This window comes from Ceratotherium simum, chromosome 27, assembly GCF_057802395.1.
Source record: "Ceratotherium simum simum isolate JZ-2026a chromosome 27, ASM5780239v1, whole genome shotgun sequence".
Classification (NCBI taxonomy): Eukaryota; Metazoa; Chordata; class Mammalia; order Perissodactyla; family Rhinocerotidae; genus Ceratotherium; species Ceratotherium simum.
In genome coordinates, this window is record NC_141926.1 from 2,424,562 (window position 1) to 2,446,789 (window position 22,228).

At 49.6% G+C, this 22,228-nt stretch overlaps 3 protein-coding genes across 31 annotated transcripts in view; 2 read left to right on the forward strand and 1 right to left on the reverse strand.

Moving 5' to 3' along the window:
* Positions 1-22,228, forward strand: part of TSPEAR (thrombospondin type laminin G domain and EAR repeats) — a 178,805-nt gene that overhangs the window by 91,933 nt on the left and 64,644 nt on the right. The window lies entirely within an intron of this gene.
* On the reverse strand, positions 890-17,679 carry LOC101404717 (uncharacterized). 10 transcript variants are annotated; one of them, XM_087417937.1, is made up of 3 exons: positions 16,976-17,598; positions 1,617-1,634; positions 890-1,472 (listed from the first exon to the last, which is right to left on the reverse strand). In XM_087417937.1, the coding sequence occupies exons 1-3, from the start codon at positions 17,596-17,598 to the stop codon at positions 890-892; spliced, it is 1,224 nt and encodes a 407-aa protein (XP_087274063.1). The 10 variants fall into 10 exon arrangements, with proteins under 10 accessions (XP_087274063.1, XP_087274071.1, XP_087274064.1 ...); XM_087417945.1 differs by lacking the exon at positions 16,976-17,598 and having other exon boundaries at positions 890-1,195; positions 1,274-1,582; positions 1,631-1,684; XM_087417938.1 differs by lacking the exon at positions 1,617-1,634 and having other exon boundaries at positions 890-1,562; positions 16,874-17,679.
* On the forward strand, positions 8,909-9,976 carry LOC101405504 (uncharacterized). 20 transcript variants are annotated; one of them, XM_087417967.1, is made up of 4 exons: positions 8,909-9,063; positions 9,148-9,337; positions 9,446-9,627; positions 9,877-9,976. In XM_087417967.1, exons 1-4 carry the CDS (start codon positions 8,909-8,911, stop codon positions 9,974-9,976), a joined length of 627 nt encoding a protein of 208 aa, XP_087274093.1. The 20 variants fall into 20 exon arrangements, with proteins under 20 accessions (XP_087274093.1, XP_087274091.1, XP_087274089.1 ...); XM_087417965.1 differs by having other exon boundaries at positions 8,909-8,962; positions 9,011-9,232; positions 9,446-9,609; positions 9,760-9,976; XM_087417963.1 differs by having other exon boundaries at positions 8,909-9,277; positions 9,413-9,460; positions 9,674-9,976.

A 22,228-nucleotide genomic window follows, 5' to 3' on the forward strand; every position in this document is an offset into this window, starting at 1 on the left:
GGTTTGTCTGCAAGGTGTCTTTTTTGCTCTGTGCCTCTTCAATCAGGCCTTGAAAGCTTCAGTAAAATGAATGATGTCAGAGATGACCCCCATACCCCTCTTAGGGCTCCTGGGAACTTGCTGATGCTTCAGAGCCTGCAGGGGTAGGCCTCAAGACCCTGTGCCTGGACCAGCAGGCAGGTGCTCCTCTCTGTGGGCCCCTCTCTCCAAGGGACATCAGCACCATCCCCGACCACACAGGGTTTCTGCTGCTCCCCACTCACCTTCATCCTGCAAGGGCAGGGGGACGGAGTGGACAGGAAGCCCAAGGCCCCTCAGGGTCCAAGCCTCCTGCACCATGTCTGCCTCCTGGGCCCAGCCTTGGAGGGCTCTCCACTGCAGGGAGGGGGGCCGCTGGGGCAGTGAATGGGAATGGAGCATTCAGATGCATCCGCTTTGAGCTCTTGTCTCCCAGCTGTCTGAACTCAGAGGTGAGACTAGTCTTTATTGTCTGGTTCTACCAATGGGGCACCCGCTGCCCACATCTGGAGTGGTCAAGGGCGGGGGGGGGGGGGCTCCAGAGGAGGAAAAAGCAAACACTGGTCAGTATTTCCTGACACAAATATTGTATTGATTATAGCAATTGACCTTTGTCACACCGAATACAAGCAACCAATCGTGCAGAAGAGGGCTCCCGGGTCCCCCAGTCCTCTCCCCATCGAGGGATCTGTGGCTCATCTCTTCTCAGACAGGGATGGTGGCAGCATGTTCAAATCCCCGTTGGCAGCTCTTGTGAGTCCACCGAAGGGGAGAGGGGAGGTCCTGGTGTCAGGAGGCTCCAGGGGCTCCTGAGAGGAGACCTGTGCTCAGGTGCAAAGATGGCAGCTTTAGAGGCACGAGATGGAGCCGGTCAGCAGCAGGACTTGTGGGCCGAGACAGGGCCGCAGCAGGCTGCACGGGAGCACACGGGGCGGCAGAGCAGGGACTCGCAAGAGGCCAGGCGGGAGCAGTTGGGCTGGCAGGAGGCAGGGGCACAGCAGGAGGAGACGGGCACGCAGCAGGCGGGCCTGCACACGGGGCGGCAGATGAGGGACACGCAGGAGGAGGGTCTGCAGCAGGATGAGGGGCAGGGGGTGGGGTGGCAGCACGAGGGGGCTGGGCAGAGGGCGGCCCCAGAGCAGACGGGTGTGCAGGAGACAGGCACACAGCAGTCCTGCTGGCAGGGGGAATTGGTGAACCAGGAGGGCTGGCAGCTAGACTGCTGGCAGCAGGAGGGGTCTGAGTAGGGGGAGGCCCCAGAGCAGATGGGCACACGGCACACGGGCTTGCAGCAGACAGGTGTGCAGGAGATGGATGTGCAGGAGACAGGTGTGCAGGAGACAGGCACACAGCAGGACGGCTGGCAGGGGGAGGAGGTGCAGCAGGAGGGCTGGCAGCTAGACTGCTGGCAGCAGGAGGGTGTGCAGGAGCTGGTGCAGGCTGACTGGCAGGGGCTGCACACACAGCTGGCTGGGGTGCAGAGGAGGGTCAGGGAGGGGGCCGGGGCGCAGCAGCTGGGGGCGCAGCAGGGGGGCTCGCAGCAGCTCTCTGGGCAGTCGTCCACCTGCCAGGAGGAGCTGGGGCAGGAGTCCCAGGACCCAGGCTGGCAGACCCGGCTGCCGTAGCTCAGGTCGCTGGAGCAGACGGACAGGGTGGAGGCGGCCATGGTGGGGCGGTGGGGCTGGAGGAGGATGTGAGTGTGAGTGTGTGAGTGAGTGTGGGAGTGGGTGGTTGAGGGTTTGTGAGCTGCTCGGGCTTATATACACCTCCGGGGTGTGTGTTGTCCAAGCAGGAGGCTCCCACGCCCTCCCTTCCTTGTTGATGTTTGGCGCGGTGAAAACTCATTAAGGTCAGTTTGTGTTTAGTCCCATGAGGTGTTGCTCAGCTACAAAACTCCTAGTGTATTTGGGGTGTGGTGATGCATCCTAGGCGACCTTTGGTCCAGAACATAATGTTGAGGTAGAACGGATGTGTGTCTACAAATAGCATGTCCTGGGTCTGTGTTCTCAGCATAAGAGATCCATCTCTCCTAATCCTAACAGCCCTTGTGCCGACACCTGGGATGGGCCCTGTGCACACCTGGGGACTTTGCTTGTTAGGGCGCCATGGCTTCCAGAGTGCCAGGCTGGAGAAGCGCAGGTCAGAGGGGGAGTGAGGCCAGAAGAGCTCCCATACGATTCCCCAGCACCCTCTCTGGGGCAGGAGGTCCCCTGAGGGCACAGGTGGCAAACAAGTGAAGGTGAGGCAGTCAGGTGGCGACACTTCCTGTTTCCCTGGGTGGGCAGTGCACACCCCTGCCTTCCGCCCGACCACTCAGCGAGGCCCAGACACCACATCTGTCCACAGCCTTGCCATCCCCATTTGCCTTCACCCCAAACACTGCAAAGCTGTGAGTGTAAACCAGAGCTGCCTGTCCCTCTCCCCGCAGAAGGCACAGCCATGCAGCAAAGCCTTGTACGAAAACCAACGATTGCTCTTGTGTTTCCTCTTGGTTTCTTTGATTGTTAACCAAACAATTCCTTGCCTCACCCCAGCCAGATATCTGAAAGTCACCCAAGTCTCTCCTTTCCTTCTGCAAATATCCAAGTAGCCACCAAGTCCTCTTGGTTCTCTCTGCTAAATGTGTTTCAAATCCTCTCTGGTCCTTTTACTTCCCAAGCATGAACTTATTCATTATGCAGCAAATCCTCCCATGTGCTGGAAACTGCGCTAGGCTCGAGAGTGCAAAGATGCAGTCATAGCCTCAACCTGTGGAGCCTCGCCAGCCCAGCAGAGGCGGGCTCTCGGTGCCCTGTGATGTCAGTGATGCCTGGGCACAGCACAGCATGCACTGGGCCGAGAGGAATGGCACCTGACCCTGGTGGGAGGGGTCTGGGGCAGAGTGTGATGCTCTCACTAAGTCTGGGGCCTCAAATCCTCACCCTTCCTGGCAGTTTTGTTTCCAATGGTGGTTGTCAACCCAGGCCTCTCAACTCCTAGGAAATTTATGAAAGGCAAGAAAGGAGATCTAGGAATTCAATTAAATTTATATTTTGAGTTATAAAAATAATATAGGTTTGAGCCCAGCCTCCTGTGCTCAGCTCCTGGCCCTTCCAGATGTATAGGAACTGATCACATAAACTGGATGTACATTAAAGAGAGAAAGAGAGAGAGAAGACATGTCTGCTTCCATCTATAACAAGGTAGCTTGTGCCAGACATATACTCTTGCTGGGAATAACTTGAAAATCTGGATAAAATACAAAAGCATCTGTTTAAAGCTTTTGAAGGCTGCTGATGAAACTAAGAATTGAGGGGCAAACATTCTGGAGATGAGGGAACTTCAGAGAGGTCAGCCAGCAACTCCAAATGGCTTTTCTCTTAAGTGCAACTGATAAATCTTTGAGTGGGGTGGGTAGAAGGCTGCAACTAAAATGTAGAGAAGCCAGCAGAGGTTCTAGAAATTTTATGGGGTTAGAGAAAATTATCTGGGAATTTGTGACTGCAGAGACAGCAAGAACTTAAGGGGACAAGATCTCAGACAGATGGGAGGCACCAAGAAGAACTCTAGAATTGAAGGTTGAACCCTCAAGGAATTTGCCAGATTTTCATGCTATGCAGGGAAGACACTAAGAAGGCAGACAGAAAGCCACTAAAAAGCCAAGCAGACTTTTTGCAACCTCATTACCAAGGAGACAAAACTGGGAGTCAAGACTAGCCAAGAAGGAGCTCAACCCCAACCTCAGTTGGGGTCCCTGGAGAGCTAAATCCTAGGAGTGTGGAAAACCAGACCTTCCAGAGACTGCCTTCCAGCCTCATGTCAGTACCTGTCCTCTGCCCCCACTCAGGCCATCTGCCAGAGGACGAGGTGAAACTTCAGAGGAAGAGAAACTCACTCAGAGCTGTTAGAATTTTTCATACACAATGTCAAACATTCAATCAAGAATTACAGTCATGCCAAGAGACAAATAGACAATAGAAATAGACCCAGAGATGATCCAGTGTTGAAGTTATCAGACACAGATTTTTAAAATAATTTTGATGAATATGTGTGAAAAAATAGGTGTAATGATGGAGAATTTTATCAAAAAACTGAAATACATAAAGAAACAAGTAGAAATTCTAGGACTGAGAAAATGTAACAATAGTATTTATGAACCAACAGATGGGTTTAATAAGAGAATGGACAGCAGAGAGAGGATTAGTGAACTGGAAGCTGTGAAGCATATGGGATGACGCTGCAGAGTAAAAAGGAGGGAACATAACTGAATATGTGATAGAACGTGGTAAAGAGATTTCACATTTTTTTGGTCATTGGAGTCCCATATAGGAGGAAAGAGAGAATGGGGGAATATCTGAAGAGATAATGCTAAAGAATTTTCCAAAACTAAGAGTCAAACTTCATATCCAAGTAATAATATAAGCCTTAAGAGAATAAATACTAAAAAATCCACACCTGGGTGCATCATAATGAAACTGATGAAGACCAAAGATAAAGACAAATTGTTGAAAACAACCAGAGGAACAAGAAACATCAACTTCAAAGTTGCAGCAATAAGACTTAGAGCAGATATCCCAACGGAAATGAAAAGCAAGAAGGTCATGGAATGGCATCTTTAAGGGTCTGAAAGAAAAGAACTGCAGACCTGGAATTCCAGTCCACTGAGAGTACCGTTCAGAGATGAAGGCGAAACAGAACATCACCAGACAAACCAAAACCAAGCACATTCAGCACCAGAGGACCCACTCTGAAGAAAATATTAAAGGGAATTTTTCAGGCAGGATGACCGAAGGATAGAAATGCAGGAAGAATTGGGGAGAATCCGAAAGGATAAATAAAAGGACAAACAGAAGTGAAAATTGACCTATATTTACATTCACAGTATTATGATGATATCTATCACAATTATAATTTCTTATGGGGGGTCTAAACTATAAGTAGAAATAAAATGCATCACAACATTAACAGAAAAAAGTGGGAAGGATAAATGGAGTTAAAGTATTCTGAGGTCTTAGCATGGCTTTGGAAGAGGTGAAAGTACTAAGTGTGCATGAATCACCCAAGAATGCATTCTCTAATCTCTAGGGTGACCACTGAAAGAAGGGTAAAAGCCATGTATAACTTATAATAAATAAAAAAGGGAAAATGAATATAAAAATACTGATTAATCCAAAGTAGTCAGGAAATAATTTTTAAAAAGAATGTATTGGGACAAATAGAAAACATATAATCAGATGGTGGATATAAACCCAATTGTCAATAATTAAATTAAATGTAAAGTACTAGATATTCCAATTTACAAATAAAGATTGTTAGTCTGGATTAAAATAAAACAGAAAACCTGTGTGCTGCCTTCAAGAGCTAGATCCTAACTATAAGAGCACAGAAAGGTTGGAAGTAAAAAGCTGGAAAAGGATACATCATGGAAACACTAACTGAAAACAGCTGATGTGGCTTATTAATACCAGATAAAGTAGATTTTAAAGCAAGAAGCATTATTTGAGATAAAGACATTTCATAAAGCTGAAAGAGTCAACCCACCAGGAAGCTATAACAATTCTAAACATGTATGCACCTGATAACATAGCTTAAAACATAGAAATTAAAAATTGACAGAACTAAAAGTAGAAATAGAGAAAGGTAAAAATAATAGTTGGGGACCTTAATACACCTCTCTCAATAATTGATAGAAAAGGAGACAAAAATAATCTCAGAATGGGAAAGGCTATTCTAAGTTTGGAGTAAAACATTGAAGCTATAAAAAAAAAAAAGACTGGTAAATTTAATTACATAAATTCTTAAAAATTGCATGGGATAAAACATCATAAACAAAGTAAAAGACAAACAAAAATATGAGAAACATATTTGTCATGCACATCACAGAGAAAGAGCTAACTGATACCCACAGAATTCCTACAAGTTGCTAATAAATGCCAACAACATAACAGAAGATGAGCAAAGGATACAGAGAGAAAACTGACAGAGAAAGAAATAGGAAAGGTTCTTAAATGTGAACGTATGCTCAACCCCACTCAAAATGAGAGAAAACAAATTTAATGACCATGCAATGTCATTTTTCACATATCAAACAGGAAAAGATGAAAATCGTTGATGCTGCAGACATGGTTTGGGCAGGGAGTGGGCAGGTCAGGACTGTTGGCCTGCTGTGGGATGTGGTTGCTTCCACAGCTTTGGAGGGCAGTTTGCTACTAGGTGTCAGAATTTAAAACCTTATACCTTTGCATCAGAGTCATTAGGCATTTATCCTACAGGTGTTCCTGAAGAGGCACAAGGTCTGTGCAAATGCATCATAGCGGTGAGCTTGTTCAACAGCCAGTGACACAGACCACAAGAGACAGACACTAAGTGGCCCATGCCCCCCACCTCCTGGTGTCCATTCACCATATGGTCCCTGCCACTTGAGTGGGGTCAGGACCCATGACATGCTTATAGGCACAAAGAATGCAGCAAGGTGAAGGGATGTGCATGATTACATTATGTAAGATTGTAATGCTGGTCTGGGGAGGAGACTCTCTCCCCCATTCTGGCTGTGAAGGAGCCAGCTGTCCCATGCGAGCTGCCCATGGAGAGGGCCACATGGCAAAGAAGTGAGGGTGGGCTCCAGTAGACAGCCGGCAAGAAACTGAGGCATCAGTCAGACCACCTGCAAGGAACTGAATTCTGACAAGAACCACATGAGCTTGGAAGTGAGTCCTTCCCCAGTCGAGCCTTCAGATGAGACCCAGTGATGTGGCCCCACAGAGAACCCAGTTCTGCTGCACCTGAGCTCCTGGCTCAGAAACTGTGAGACAACAGATGTGTGTTGTTTTAAGCCACTAAGCTTGTGGTCATTTGTTACACAGCAAAAGAAACCAACACACAGACCAATGTGGAATTCTACGCAGCTGTAAATAAGAAAGAGCCATCTGTATGTATTCATAGGAAAGGAACTCCACATTATATTATGTTTAAAAAAAAAAACCCTAGTGGTAGAATATAATTTGTATTTTAAAAATTTATACACACAAAGACATTACATATGTATATACACATATAGAGAATAGATGATAGGTAGATAGATAGATGATAGATAGATGGATAGATAGATAGATAGAAAGATATACACAGTCAGTCCTCATTATTCATAGATTCCTTATTTGCAAACTCACTTACAAAATTTATTTGTAGCCTCAAAACCAATACTCGCAGTGCTCACGTGGTCATTTGTGGACATGTGCAGAGCAGCCGAAAATCTGAACCCCCTAAGGCCCATGTTCCCAGCTGAGGTGGAGCAAGGAGGAGTGGAACTCTGCCTTCTTGTTTCAGCTCTGCCTGTAAATATGTCCTTTGCACGGTCTCTTTAGTGCCACATTTTACACGTTTTGGGGCTTTATGCTTCTGACTTTGCCGGTTAAAACGTCCCCCAAACAGAGCTGAGTCGCCGTCTAGTGTTCCTGAGCACGAGAAGGCTGTGATGTGCCTTACGGAGAAAATACGTTAGATAAGCCTCATTCAGGAGTGAGTTATAGTGCTGTTGGCTGTGAGTCCTGTGTTAAACAAGATGAGCATCAAATATATATTAAACAAGATGTCTTTAAAGAGAAACACACATCAAGTGAGGTTGCATATGGATCAGTTGAGGAAAATGTGCCCAGAGGCTGGCGAGAACCCAACCCTGTATTTCCCCTAGAGCCGCTGGGTCTGTGTTCACCTAGTCAGTGTCTGTGCTAACTTTATAGAACATTACTGCGAATGATGAGAATGGACGCTGTGTGTGTGTGTGTGTGTGTGCGCAGAGAGAGACAGAACCAGAGACAGTAAGAGAGGGGGAGAGAGAGAGGGAGAGACACACAGAGAGAGGCACAGAGACAGAGAGAGAGAAGATAAATGGGTGGAAGTAGCTGATTGCTGAGAGGGCACGTGGGTGCTGGCAGACGGAAGCGAGGGAGACCTCTCCATGGCTGCATTTCCTGTCTCTTTGTTCTGTTCTGTGGCCCCGTGCTACTTAGTGACCTGTAGGTTGTCTGGTGTCATGTGGGGGAGGCAGGTTGCGTATCAGGCCAGCAGAAGGGCTGGGTGAAGGCCGATGGGGGCTGTCTCAGAGAAGCTGGGCTGTCCGAACAGAGAAGGCTCCCGGGAGGGAGATGAGGGCTGTGACAACTCTGTGGTCCAGCCCTGGTGCTCCGCTTGGCTCACCAGTGGGAACCAGGCGCCCAGGAAGCTGTCACCATCCTGCGGGGAAGGGAACCACACGATTTGCCCTAGAACACAAAGTCCTGTGGTCTCCCCAGCTCAAGGACAGGTAGGAGGTGGACGCACAGACAGGGGGCATCGGACAGGCGCTTTGGCGATGAGCCCTCGGGCCAAGAGGTCCAGGTCCTGTCACAGCCGTGCGGCCCTAGGAGAACAGTGAATGCCCCTGGCCTCAGGTTCCTCCCTCACAAGGCGGCAACAGTCCTGCGGCTCCATGGGATGAGGCGCTTGAGCTGTAGGGAGACATGGCCTCATGCCAGTTGCCTGCAAAGCAAGGACGCCCCGGGGCTGCGCTAGCTGGTGACTGGATGAGGTCCCGCACACCCAGGATGGCCCCAGGCACCATCACCCACCCAACATCCACCCACTCTGCCCCCAGGACCTGGGCCAGGACCCCGCCCATCCCTGCTTCTGCCCCCCTGGGAGCACAATGGGACCGACTCCTGAGCCAGACAATCCCAGGAGATTTATGAGCTGGACAACATCACAGGCAAACAAACATCCCTAATGCCGGCCTGGGAGCCCAAACCGGAAGCTTGTGGGCCTGGACACAAGAGCCAGGAGGGGTATAAAAGCCCACAGCCCTGAGCACCGCACACACACTCACTCACACACTCACACTCACACTCACACCCTCCTCCAGCCCCACCGCCCCACCATGGCCGCCTCCACCCTGTCCGTCTGCTCCAGCGACCTGAGCTACGGCAGCCGGGTCTGCCAGCCCGGGTCCTGGGACTCCTGCCCCGGCTCCTCCTGGCAGGTGGACGACTGCCCAGAGAGCTGCTGCGAGCCCCCCTGCTGCGCCCCCAGCTGCTGCGCCCCGGCCCCCTGCCTGACGCTCCTCTGCACCCCAGCCAGCTGTGTGTGCAGCCCCTGCCAGTCAGCCTGCACCAGCTCCTGCACGCCCTCCTGCTGCCAGCAGTCTAGCTGCCAGCCCTCCTGCTGCACCTCCTCCCCCTGCCAGCCGTCCTGCTGTGTGCCTGTCTCCTGCACACCTGTCTCCTGCACACCTGTCTGCTCCACACCCGTCTGCTCCATACCTGTCTCCTGCACATCCATCTCCTGCACACCTGTCTGCTGCAAGCCCGTGTGCCGTGTGCCCATCTGCTCTGGGGCCTCCCCCTGCTCAGACCCCTCCTGCTGCCAGCAGTCTAGCTGCCAGCCCTCCTGCTGCACCTCCTCCCCCTGCCAGCAGTCCTGCTGTGTGCCCGTCTGCTGCACACCCATCTGCTCCACACCTGTCTCCTGCACACCCATCTCCTGCACACCTGTCTCCTGCACACCCGTCTCCTGCACACCTGTCTGCTGCAAGCCTGTGTGCCATGTGCCCGTCTGCTCTGGGGCCTCCCCCTGCCCAGCCCCCTCATGCTGCCAGCAGTCTAGCTGCCAGCCCTCCTGCTGCACCTCCTCCCCCTGCCAGCAGGACTGCTGTGTGCCCGTCTCCTGCACACCCGTCTGCTCTGGGGCCGCCCTCTGCCCAGCCCCCTCGTGCGGCCAGCCCACCCCCTGCCCCTCATCCTGCTGCAGACCCTCCTCCTGCGTGTCCCTCATCTGCCGCCCCGTGTGCAGGCCCGCCTGCTGCGTGCCCGTCTCCTCCTGCTGTGCCCCCGCCTCCTGCCAGCCCAGCTGCTGCCGCCGGGCCTCCTGCGTGTCCCTGCTCTGCCGCCCCGTGTGCTCCCTCGCGGCCTGCTGTGGCCCCGCCTCGGCCCAGAAGTCCTGCTGCTGACCAGGCACGGCCCTCAGCGCCAGCCGGGCTCCATGTCCCCACCGTGACTGTGGCCCTCCCAGCCCCCTCAGTCCAGTCCTGACCTGTTAGGTCGCTGCCTCCACCAGGACAGGGTCCCCCATGTGTCCACTGTCATGACCTGACCTCCGCCTCCGAGGAACCCCTGACCTCACTGCTGCTCCAGTTCCTGCCTCCAGGAGGCGCCCCCACCTGCCTCTGGGTCAGCTGTCCTCTCCCAGTTTCTCTGCTCGGGTCAGACTCTGCTTGTCGACTTCCACCCTGTCAGCACCTCCTTGGGCCCCCCAGTAAACTCACCTCATCGCCTGATCCGCTTCTGTCATCCGACTCGGGGGGTGGAGGAGGGGACACGGTTTTGACCAGACACTGGTCTCCTCCAGGCACGAATATCTGTAGGAAAGAGTGACTGAGGAACCCCAAAGGGCAGTGGCCTCCCTCCTCTGGGCAGGGTCACCAGGTGGGACTCACGCCCTCGCCCAGGAAGGTCAGAACCTGCTCAGGCCTGTGCCCAGAGTCTGGTCACCTGCAGACATGGTCTGGGGGTTCTCAGGTCCCCTGACCATTTCCACCCACTGTCCCATCTGGGTTAACCAGACCCCCAGGGTCACCCACCAGGAAGCCAGCCTGGGGGTTCCATACAGCACAGCCTCTACAGGGTCTGGGGTCAGCCTCATGGTCCACCAGCGTGTTGCACCCATTTAGCAGAGACGTGATGGAAGGAGACAGGAGCCGCTCCAAGTTCACAGGAGTTGAACGGCTAGACGTGAGAACAAAAGATTAGGGGTCGGTGGCAGGACCTACAGGGTGCCGTGTCCTGCGCCTGCCTCGAAGGCCCCCTCTGGTGGGTCTAGATTCCATCTGGGAGGGTGAGGGACACGGGAGTCACTGCTGCAGGGCCTCCCCTGTGACCTGAGCGCTCTGTCAGGCCTGGACGTACCAAAGGGCCGTGGACAGCAGCCCCCTCTGACGTGAGGACGACGTTGGCACCACGTGGGGGCACAGGTGGACACAGGCAGGAATCTCCCAGGAAGATCACCCACGAGGAGGGTGGCCAGAACTGTTGCAGGAAGTGGAAGACTGTCCCCAGCCCGTAAGGGGTCAGACAATGTTCAGCCCTTCCCGAGCCCGCCATGGGCTAGGCGCCCCCTCCTGCCCGTGAGCCCCTCCCTCTTCCTGAGGCCTGTGTCCCTGGCCAGAACTCACGACGGGAGGCCCCCGTCCCCTGAGGGTCTCAGCCTTCTCCCCTGAACCCCAGGCCCCTCCCACCCCATGCTGCATGCCCCACCTGCTGCATATTCCTTCCCCCAAATTCCACCTTCCCCCTCTAACCAATCTTTCACCCATCACTTCCGTTTAAAATCGGCTTTGTCAAGGACAGTTTACATGTAATCAACTCACCCAATTTAATTGTACAGTTTGATGAGGTTGAAAAAGGTCTACATCCTGCAGCCTCCACCTATGTCAAGACATATAACACTTCCATCATGCCAAAGCTTTCCTACCATCCATTCCCAGTCACCACCTCCACCCACGGCCCCTCGACCACTGCCCTGCTGGGTTCCTGCAGATGGGTCTTTTCTCCAGCATCACACGACAGGAATCCCACAGCATGTACTCTCGGTGTTTGGCTTCGTGTGCTTGGCTCTTTTTGTTGTATATATCAGTAGTTAATTCCTTTTTAATTGCTGAGTAGTATTTCATTGAATGGATATACCACAGCTGTTGACCCATTCACCTGTTGAGTAGATTTGGGTTGTCTCCAGGCTTTGTGATTATGAACCAAGCCACTGTCGACACCTGCACTCAGCATGTTTTCATTTCTCCTGGGTAAATACTGAGGGGTAGGACTGCTGCACCATGTGGTAAGTGTAGCGTGTGTAGGGTTATTTGCGTCTCCCTGATGGATAATGATGGGATCATCGTCTCCTGTGCTCATTTGCCGCTTGTGTATCTTCTTCAGTGAAGTGTCTGTTCAAAACCTCTGCTCATTTTCATCAAATCAGATTGTGTTATTATTATTAAATTGTCAGTGTTCTTTACATATTCTGGATATGTCATTTATCATATACATGCATTGCAAATCTTTTCATCTGTGGTGAGCCTTTTCATTTTCCTAACAGTGCTTTTTCTTTTTCTTTTTTTTTTTTTTGAAGATTGGCCCTGAACTGACATCTTTTGCCAATCTTCCTCTTTTTTCTTTCTTCTCCCCAAAGCCCCCAGTACATAGTTGTATATCCTAATTGTAGGTCCTTCTAGTTCCTCTATGTGGGATGCCACCTCAGCATGGCTTGATGAGCGGTGAGTATGTCTGCTCCCAGGATCTGAACTGGTGAACCCCGGGCCGCAGAAGCAGAACGCACAAATTTAACCACAATGCTACCAGGCCAGCCCCACTAACAGTGCTTTTGTTTTTTGTGAGGAAGATCAGCCCTGAGCTAACATCCATGCTAATCCTCCTCTTTTTACTGAGGAAGACCAGCTCTGAGCTAACATCTATTGCCAATCCTGCTCCTTTTTTTTTCTCCCCCCAAAGCCCCAGTAGATAGTTGTATGTTGTAGTTGCACATCCTTCTAGTTGTTGTATGTGGGACGCCGCCTCAGCATGGCCGGAGAAGCGGTGCGTGGGTGCACGCCTGGGATCCGAACCCGGGCCGCCAGTAGCGGAGCACGCTCACTTAACCGCTAAGCCACAGGGCCGGCCCCCTAACAGTGCTTTTTGAAGAGCTGACATTTTTAATTTTGAACAATTCCAATTTATCAATTTTTTTTCCAATGGTATAAGAAATCTTTGCCTAAACCCAAGGTCACACAGATTTTGCCCTATGCTTACTTCTAAATATTTTATGATTTTAACTTTATGTTTAGTTCTAGAATCCATTTCAAGTTAATTTTTGAATATATTGTGAGTTGTTCCAGCATCGTTTGTTAGAAGACTATCCTTTCTACACTGAATTACCCTTGCGAAAAAATCTATTGACCTTGTATGTGTGGATCTATTTCTGGACTCTCTATTCTGTTCCATTCTTCCATGTTTATTATTAACCAATAACACACTGTCTTGGTCAATGTGGCTTTAAATTAAGTCTTGAAATCAAGCAATGTAAGTTCTTCAATTCTGTTTTTCTTTTTCAAAATTGGCTAATCTAGATCCTTTACATTTCCATATAGATTTTAGAATCAGCTCATTGATTTCTACAGAAAAGCCTGCTGGGATTTTGATTGAAATTGTATAAAATTTGTAGATAAATTTGGAGATAATTGACATTCTAACAATATCGAGTCTTTCAATTCATGAACATAATGTCTCTCCTGTCATTTAAGATTGCTTTTTTTAGCAATATTTTGTCACTTTTAGTACATAGACCTTGTACATATGTTGTTAAGTTTATCTATTATTTCATTTTTTAATGTTTTAGTTAATAGAATGTTCCATTTCATTTCCAACTATTCATTGCTACTATGTAGAAATACAACTGGCTTTTGTATATTGACCTTGTATCCCGCAACCTTGCTAAACTTACTTATGAATTCTAATAGCTTTCTTGTATACTATTCCTTCCCTAGGATTTTCAGTAGTCAAGCCATTTAGGCTTGGCATTTTCTTTGTGGGAAAGATTTTAATTATGAATTCAATTTCTTCAATTGATAGAGAGCTATTCAGGTTTTTATTTTGTCTTGTATTCATTTTTATAATTTATATCTTTCCAATTATTTGCCTATTTCATGACAGTTGTTGAATGTATCAGCATAAAATCAACATAAATGTATCCTTTATTGCTCTTTTAATGTACCTAGAATCTGTGCTGATAACCCTTTCTTCATTCCTGATATTTGTAATTTATTTCTTTTCTCTTTTTTTCTTGACTGGGAAAGCTCGAAATTTATCAATGTTTTTGGTCTTTTCAAAAAACTAGTTGGTTTCATTCATTTTCTCTCTTGTCTGTCCACTTTCTATTTGGTAGATTTCTACACTTCTTGATTATTTTCTTCCCTCTATTTATTTTTGGGTTCAACTTGTGCTTCTTCTTATAGCTTCTTTAGGTAGAAACTTAGATAATTGATTTTAGTTTTTCCTTCATTTCTAATATGTTGTTAAAGCTCTACATTTCCCTCTATACACTTTGTTAGCCACATTCCACAAAGTTCATTTTCATTTTATTCAAAATATTTTCTAATTTCCATTGTGATTTCTTCTTTGAATCGTGGATTATTTTGAAGTGTGTCGTTTAATTTCCTAACATTGGACAATTTTCCAGATATCTTTCTGTTAATGATTTCTGATTCTGTTGTGGTCAGACAACATTTTCTGTATGATTTCAATCCTACTGAATACATTGAGATTTGTTTTATGGGCTAGCATATAACTTATTTTGCTGAACGTTTCATATGTGCTTGAAAAAAACTGTGAATTCTACTCTTTTGGGGATGGTATAGTGTGTAAATTTTAATTAGGTCAGGTTAGTTTATAGTGTTTTTCAATTTTTCTATATACTTATCAATTTCATCAAATCAAGAAAATATTTGGCCATTATCTCTTAAAATATTTTCCTGCCCTCCCTCCACCTTTTTTTTTTTTTTTCCTGACACTCCAATTGTATGTATGTTAGACCACATAATATTGTTCCCCAGGTCACCAAGGCTCTGTAAATTTTTTATGTTTTTTCTCACTGTCCTCTGGCTTGGTAATTTCTATGGCTATGTCTTCAGGGTCACTGATCCTTTCTTCTTCAGTGTCTAATCTACTTTCAAGCTCATCTTTTTAATTTTTTATTGTTGATGTTGTATTTTACACTTTGGCATTCCATTTAGTTCTCTTTTTTATTTTCCATTTCTCTGCTCATTATGTTCATGTTTTCCTTTAAATCTCTAAAATACTTACAGTGGTTGTTTCAACTACCTTGTCTGCTAATTCTATCAACTCTGTCATTTTTGGGTTTGTTCTTATAAACTGTTTTATCTCTTGGTTATAGGTGACATTTTCCCCTTCTTCATGTGTCTAGTAATTTTTTATTGAATGCTGGACTTTGATAAAACAATACTGTAATGCTGTTGAACATTGTACTTCGTCTCCTTCCTTTAAAGAGTGCTGCACCTTGTTCTGTCTGGTAGTTACTACCTGTGGATTGGCTTGATGCTTTCAGTGCTTCTGAGCTTGTTTTAAAGTTTTATTAGGACAGGTCTAGAGAAGCCTTTACTCTTGGGCAGGTTTAGCACAACTATTCAGATGTCACTCCTCTGGGGTCTGCACTAAATGCCTCTGGTATTCAGCAAGGTCACTCTAGTTGTCTGGAGCTCTGATGTCTCTCAGTCTTGGGTAAGCTCTCATAACTGTTCACCTTTCAGCTCCGTGATGGTTCTTGTCCAGGCTCGTGGGGTTCTGAGCTCTGGATGAATGGCTTAGTATTCAGCAGTGAACCCAAGGGAACCTCGTGGAGTTTGTCTCTGTATATCTCCTTCTCCTGTGTCTGCTCCACAAATTCCAGCTGCCTCAGCCTCCTTGTACTCTGATTCCTACCTCTTCAGTTGGGCAAAATCACCATGTTGTTGGTATTCCACTCTGTGTGCTGCAACCTGGAAACTCTCTCAGCCCATGAGCCGGGGAAGTCTCAGGGTTCACTTCTTTTGTTTCTCTTCTTTCAGGGACCCACATTCTGCACCGTCAGTTGTCCAATGTCTGAAAACAGGTGCCTCATATCTTTCATTTCATTTTCTGGTTACTTCAGGTGGGAGATAAGTCAGGTTCATCACAGCCCAAAGCAAAGCCTGACCCTAGTTTTTGGGAACTCTGTTTCTCATCCAGCCTGATCCCTTGCTTCCCTCTTTGACTACTCAAATCTTCCCTGACTCTGAAACTGAATCCGTCTACTTCCACTCCGGTAAAGGCTCCAGCTAAACTCAAGCCCAACCTGAGACATACCTGCTGCCCCAGGACTGGCCCATGCAGCCAACATTCTCCAAGTAGGGACTCGAACAGTGGGTCCTGGAGAGACATGAGAAACCTCAGCCTAACTTCTAGGGGGCTCTGGGCTCCATGAGAAACATCACCAACCCCCCATCCACCCCAGGTTCCGTGGTGTCCCATTTGCACAGAACCCATGGTAAATATGTCTGTGGAGAAGAAGTTACAAAGTCAAATCAAGGAAAAGAACCATTCAGTGAATAACAGTACGAGAGGGGGAAAGATGAACCCAAGATGGCTCCAAATGGCCAAATGGCTGCAAAGCCCACCCCCACCCTCTGTCGTCCAGTCGGGGCCCCTGGGAGCCACAGGAAACCACACAAATCCCTGCAGGACGGCAGAGTGCTGTGTACAGAGGGGAAACGTGGACATGCGGTCAAGCTGAAGACTAACAAACAATAGAGACACACAGATCTCAGTGCTGTGCTCAGAGTCAGGGGTATTTATTGGTCAGTTTGCTCAAGTGCGTCCAGAGAAGGCTTAGGGTCACTGAGCTGAGGGGACAGAGACACCGTGGGTGGAGGCTGAGCTGACCCTGAGGTGTGGTAGATATGGAGGAGGGGCCACTGCCATGAGGACTTGCTAGGAGCCCCCTCCAGGGCCGCAGAATTGAGTATGGGTGCCCTGTGCTTCCACATCATCCAGCTGTGATGGATGCAGGAGCAGACTGAACCACAGACGTTAGGAAATGGTCTGAGTGCTGGAGCAATTCAGGATGTGGCGGTCAGCTTCCAGGTAGGACCTGACCCCGTCCCAGGTAGGGGCAGCCACGTGACACAGGTCAGGACCAAACTGAGGAGGGGCTAGGAGGGCCACAGTCCGGGGGGAGACCTGGAGCCCGGCTGGCCCTGAGGGCCGTGCCCAGTCAGCAGCAGGACTTGTGGGCCGAGGCAGGGCCGCAGCAAGCCACGCGGGAGCACACAGGGCGGCAGAGCAGGGACACGCAGGAGGCTGGGCGGCAGCAGTTGGGCTGGCGGGAGGCGGGGGCACAGCAGGAGGAGACGGGCACGCAGCAGGCGGGCCTGCACACAGGGCGGCAGATGAGGGACACGCAGGAGGAGGGTCTGCAGCAGGACGGGGGACAGGGGGTGGGCTGGCAGCACGAGGGGGCTGGGCAGGGGGCGGCCCCAGAGCAGACAGGTCTGCAGCAGATGGGCACACAGCAGTCCTGCTGGCAGGGGGAGGAGGTGCAGCAGGAGGGCTGGCAGCTAGACTGCTGGCAGCATGAGGGGTCTGAGCAAGGGGAGGTCCCAGAGCAGATGGGCACACAGCTCACAGGCTTGCAGCAGACAGGTGTGGAGCAGATGGGTGTGCAGGAGACGGGCACAGAGCAGGATCGCTGGCAGGGGGAGGAGGTGCAGCAGGAGGGCTGGCAGCTAGACTGCTGGCAGCAGGAGGGTGTGCAGGAGCTGGTGCAGGCTGACTGGCAGGGGCTGCACACACAGCTGGCTGGGGTGCAGAGGAGGGTCAGGCAGGGGGCCGGGGCGCAGCAGCTGGGGGCGCAGCAGGGGGGCTCGCAGCAGCTCTCTGGGCAGTCGTCCACCTGCCGGGAGCAGCTGGGGCAGGAGTCCCAGGACCCGGGCTGGCAGACCCGGCTGCCGTAGCTCAGGTCGCTGGAGCAGACGGACAGGGTGGAGGCGGCCATGGTGGGGCGGTGGGGCTGGAGGAGGGTGTGAGTGTGTGAGTGTGTGAGTGAGTGTGTGAGGTGCTGGGGGCCGTCAGCTTTTATACCCGTCCAAGGCTGAGGCTATGTTTGCCCCGCACACGGCTCACCACGCCCTCCCTTCCTTGTTGCTGTTGGGATCCGGGTCCTGGAGAACAAACAGAAGCTGTTTTATTTCCAGGAGTCATGGCTCAGCTCCCAACACTCTTGAAATTGGCTTGGAGTGTCTTTACTTGCTTTTAGTCCTAGAAAGAAAACTTGGGGTGGAGTGTAGGTTATCTTGTTTTAGCCGGTGTCACTGGGGGCCAGGGCAGAGCTCATGTCTGTGGGGTGCTAGATCCTGGCCGCTGGTCAGGGGTGAGCTGCTGTGGGTGCCCTGTTGGCTGAAGAAGGTCATGTGCTCTGTGGTTGGAAGGTCACAGAAGAGGTTTTTTATAGATAGAGAGAACGTGAGTCACGACTTGTGTGCAGTACGGGGTCAGTGTCCTGGGGCTGTCATAGCAAAGCTCCACGGACAGGCCGGCTCACACAACAGAAATGTATGCTCTCACAATTCTGGAGGCCAGAAGTCCCAGATCAAGGCGTCGGCAGGTTGGTTCCTTCTGAGGCTGTGAGGGAGGATCTTCCCAGGCTCTCCCTCAGCTTCTGGTGGTTGCTGACAATCTTTGGCGCTCCTTGGCTTGTGGAAGCGTCACCCCGATCTCTGCCTCCATCTTCACATGGCATTCTCCCCGTGTGCATGTCTGTGCCCAAATTTCTCCTTTTTATACGGGCACCAGTCAGATTGGATTCAGGCCCACCCTCATGACCTTGTCGTAACTTGATCACCTCTGCAAAGACCCTATTTCCAAATAAGGTCACATTCTCAGGGCCTGGGGGTTCGGGCAGCAGCCTCCTTTTGGGGACATAATTTAACCCATGACAAGTACCTGCTCTGAAGCACACACATGCCAGAGTCTGGGACAGAGGGAAAGCTGAGCAGGTCTCCTTTCCTGGGACTCCAGTCTGCAGCAGGTGAAGGATGGGTGCCGGTGGCACGTGGAGTGACAGGTCGGCAGCACATGCACGTCTTCTGCTCGCCCAGGCACCGCTTGAGCTCACGGGATAATATTTTTTAGTTTATTTTATGGAATAATCATAAAAAGAGTATAGAGAATTCACGTGTCCCTCACCCAGCTTCCTCTAGTGTTAACATCTGTGTAACCATAGATCAATTTCCGATTCTTAGAAATCAGCGTTGGTACATTACCATTCACGCAAGGACAGACTGTACTCAGATTCACCAGTTCCCATAAATGTCCTCCCTGTGTTCCAGGCCCCCAAGCTGCATTTGTCAGCCTCCTTGGTCTTCTCTAGTGTGGGACAGCTGCCCAGTTTCCTCGTCCTCTGTGACCTTGACACTTTTGAAGAGCACTGGTCAGGCATGTTGCAGAACGTCCCTCACTTTGGGTTTGTCTGATGTTTTCTCATGATTAGACTGGGGCTGTTACATTTTGGGGAGGAGCCCCACAGGACTCATGTGTCCAAGTGAAGCAGTGGTTGTTGCAACTTATCAGTGGGGATGTGTCTATTTTTCCCTTTATAATAATGAATATTTGGGGGAGATTGAGACTTGGCAAATATCCAGTTTCTGCGGATTTGCCCACTGGTCTTGGCGCCCCCTGGGGATTGTGCCTGCAACCATGGTTACTGTGGTTACTGTGTGGTCCCATGGTGATTTTCCCCCTCCACATTCAATCTCCATTTATTGATTAAAACTCTTCTGTAAGGAAGAGCTGTTCCTTCTCCTCCATTTCTATATTTATTCTATTTATTTCAATATGATCTAAAGAATATTTATTTTATTGAGTTATACTACAATATTATCATTATTTATTTTGTTATTTAAATCATTCCAACTTTGACCATTGGGACCTCTTCCATTTGGTTCTTGGACCCCTTCGGCATGCCTTCACTCCCCGACTTCTCACTTTCTGCACCAAGCTCATCTTGAATTTTCTTTACCCCATCCTTGGAATCAACCACTTCTCCAAGGAGCCCTGGTCCTTTTAGTGAATGATGGCATTTAGATACCAAGATCTGGAGCTAGGTGTGCTCATTGCTACTGGGCGTCACTGCTCCCAGGCCCCCCGGTGGGTAGAGCAAGGAGGCATATGTATGTGTACCAGCACGTGCCTGCACTTAGGGGGACACATTCAGTCTTTCACTGTTAAGGATCATGTTAGCTGCAGTTTTTTTCTAGATTTGCTTTCTCAGGCTAAAAAATTCCGTTCCTTGCTGAGGGATTTTATCATGAATGGATGTTGGATTTCATGAAAGGCTTTTTAGGCACCTGTTGAGATGATCACATAGATTTCTTTTTAAGTCTGTTAACACGATGACTTACATTAATTGATTTTTTAAACTTTTTGTTTTGAAATAGGTATAGAGTCACAGGAAATTGCGAAGCTAGTGTAGAAAGGTGCTGAGTACCCACACTGATTGATTTTTGTGTGTGTGTGAGGAAGATCAGCCCTGAGCTAACATCCATGCTAATCCTCCTCTTTTTGCTGAAGAAGACCAGCTCTGAGCTAACATCTATTGCCAATCCTCCTCCTTTCTTTTCCCCAAAGTCCCAGTAGATAGTTGTACGTCATAGTTGCACATTCTTCTAGTTGCTATATGTGGGACGTGGCCTCAGCATGGCCGGAGAAGCGGTGTGTCAGTGCGCGCCTGGAATCCGAACCCGGGCCGCCGGTAGTGGAGCACGCGCACTTAACCACCAAGCCACGGGGCCGGCCCCCTGGGTGATTTTTGAATGTTGAAGCAGTCTTGAATTCCTGGATAAACTCCGCTTGGTTGTGATGTTTTGTCCTTTTTATACATTGCTGGATTTGATGTGCTAATCTTTTATTCAGGATTTTCATGTCTGTGTTCATGATGATATTGGCCTGTGGTTTTCTTTTATTGGATCATCCTTGGCTGATCACAAGAGGAGTTGGCAAGCATCTGCTCCTTTTCTATTTTCTATAAGAGACTGCAGACAGTTGGCATTTGTCTTCTTTAAATGTTTGGTAGAGTCTTCTAGGAAACCAGAGTTTTCTTTAATAGATACAGAACATTCCAGTTATTTGTTTCTTCTTGAATGAGTTTCGGTTGCCTGTGCCTATGGAGGAGCTGGTCCATTCCATCTAAGGTCTTGACTGACAGGCGTCGTGTGGTTTGTAGAGTTCCCCCGTTATCCTATTAATTTCTGAAAGATGTTTAGTAATATCCCATTTTTTGTTGTTGATATTGACAAACTGTTTCTTCTTGCTTTTTCCCCTGGTCAGTCTGGCTGGAAGTTTATCAATTTTCTTCATCTTCTCCAGGAACCAGCTTTGGTTTTGCTGACTTTTTCTTTAGTTTTCAGTTACCTTGATTTCCACCTTGTCCCTCCCTCTGCCTGCTGTGGGTTTCATTTGCTCTTCTTTTTCAAGTTTCTTCAGTCGAAGTTTAGCTGGTTGGTTTGACATTTTTCTTCTTTCCGAATGGAAGCCGTGAGTACTATGAAGTTCCCTCTCCTTTCGCTGCGTCCCACAATGCTCTCTGTGCCCACGGTCCTGGTCTATAACCCGAGGCTTTGAATGAGCTGATCACCACGGTCCTGTCTGGCTCCGATTCCATGATTCCTGGATCCAGTACTCATGTTCTAAGGGTGAGAGAGTTGGTGAGGACCCACACGCAGTGGGATTTGACAGCAGGTAAACCGCTAGGTGTAAGTGGTTGGAGTTCCACATCCTGCAGCCTGAGGCTGTTGCAGCTGGAATCCCCCGTTCATGTTTTCACTCACCAGAAGGACATGAGATAAGGGAACAGGGAAAGCTGGCTGGGTGGCAGGGATAATCATGCCTGGCAGGAGAAAGCGGTGTTTTCATTGTAAAGGTCCCCTGGGGGCAGGGACTTCCCCTGCCTCTTCACTTCTCCCCCTCTGAGCTCCTGGCAGAGGAGGGCAGGAGGAGGCATCTGGGATCAGTGGAGGTGCATTCTGTGGGAGGGCAGCTGAGCATCCTGTCCTGGAAGAGCTCGGATCAAACCCCCGGTCCCGTGCCAGCTCTGCCGTCTGCGTGATGCACGCACGGTCTTGCACATCCTGAACGTCCACATGCCCAGCGAGGCCAAGCAGTTGGTGTACCTAATGGACAACATTCAAGAAAGGCGAGAAAAGGTTCTGGTTTTGAGCCGGCAAGCATGGGGCCAGCAGATGGACTGGTTCCCACTCTGTGTGTGGACTTCTCTGCATCAGCTGTAAGGCGCCCCTGGATGCCCTATAGCCCACTTACGTAAAGTCAACTTAACATCAGCTGTTTTCCAGCGGCATGGATCTTACTCAAGAGGCCTGCTCAGCCAGCCTGGCAGCCGCCTTCCTGCAGGCACAGACCCTCCCGCAAACTCAGGCGGGAGTTAAAACTGGACCTAAAAGGGGCCCAGCACCGGGTTGACTGCATTGTAAGGGACGGGCAGTCCATCTCCAATCTAGTCATTGTGAGGCAGTCCATTTTGGGGGAGCAACTTCTGCCTGCCACACAATATTTCCAATCCCTCCCACAGCCCTACGAGAAAGGGGGTGCCATCTCCTCTTGCTGATGTGGAG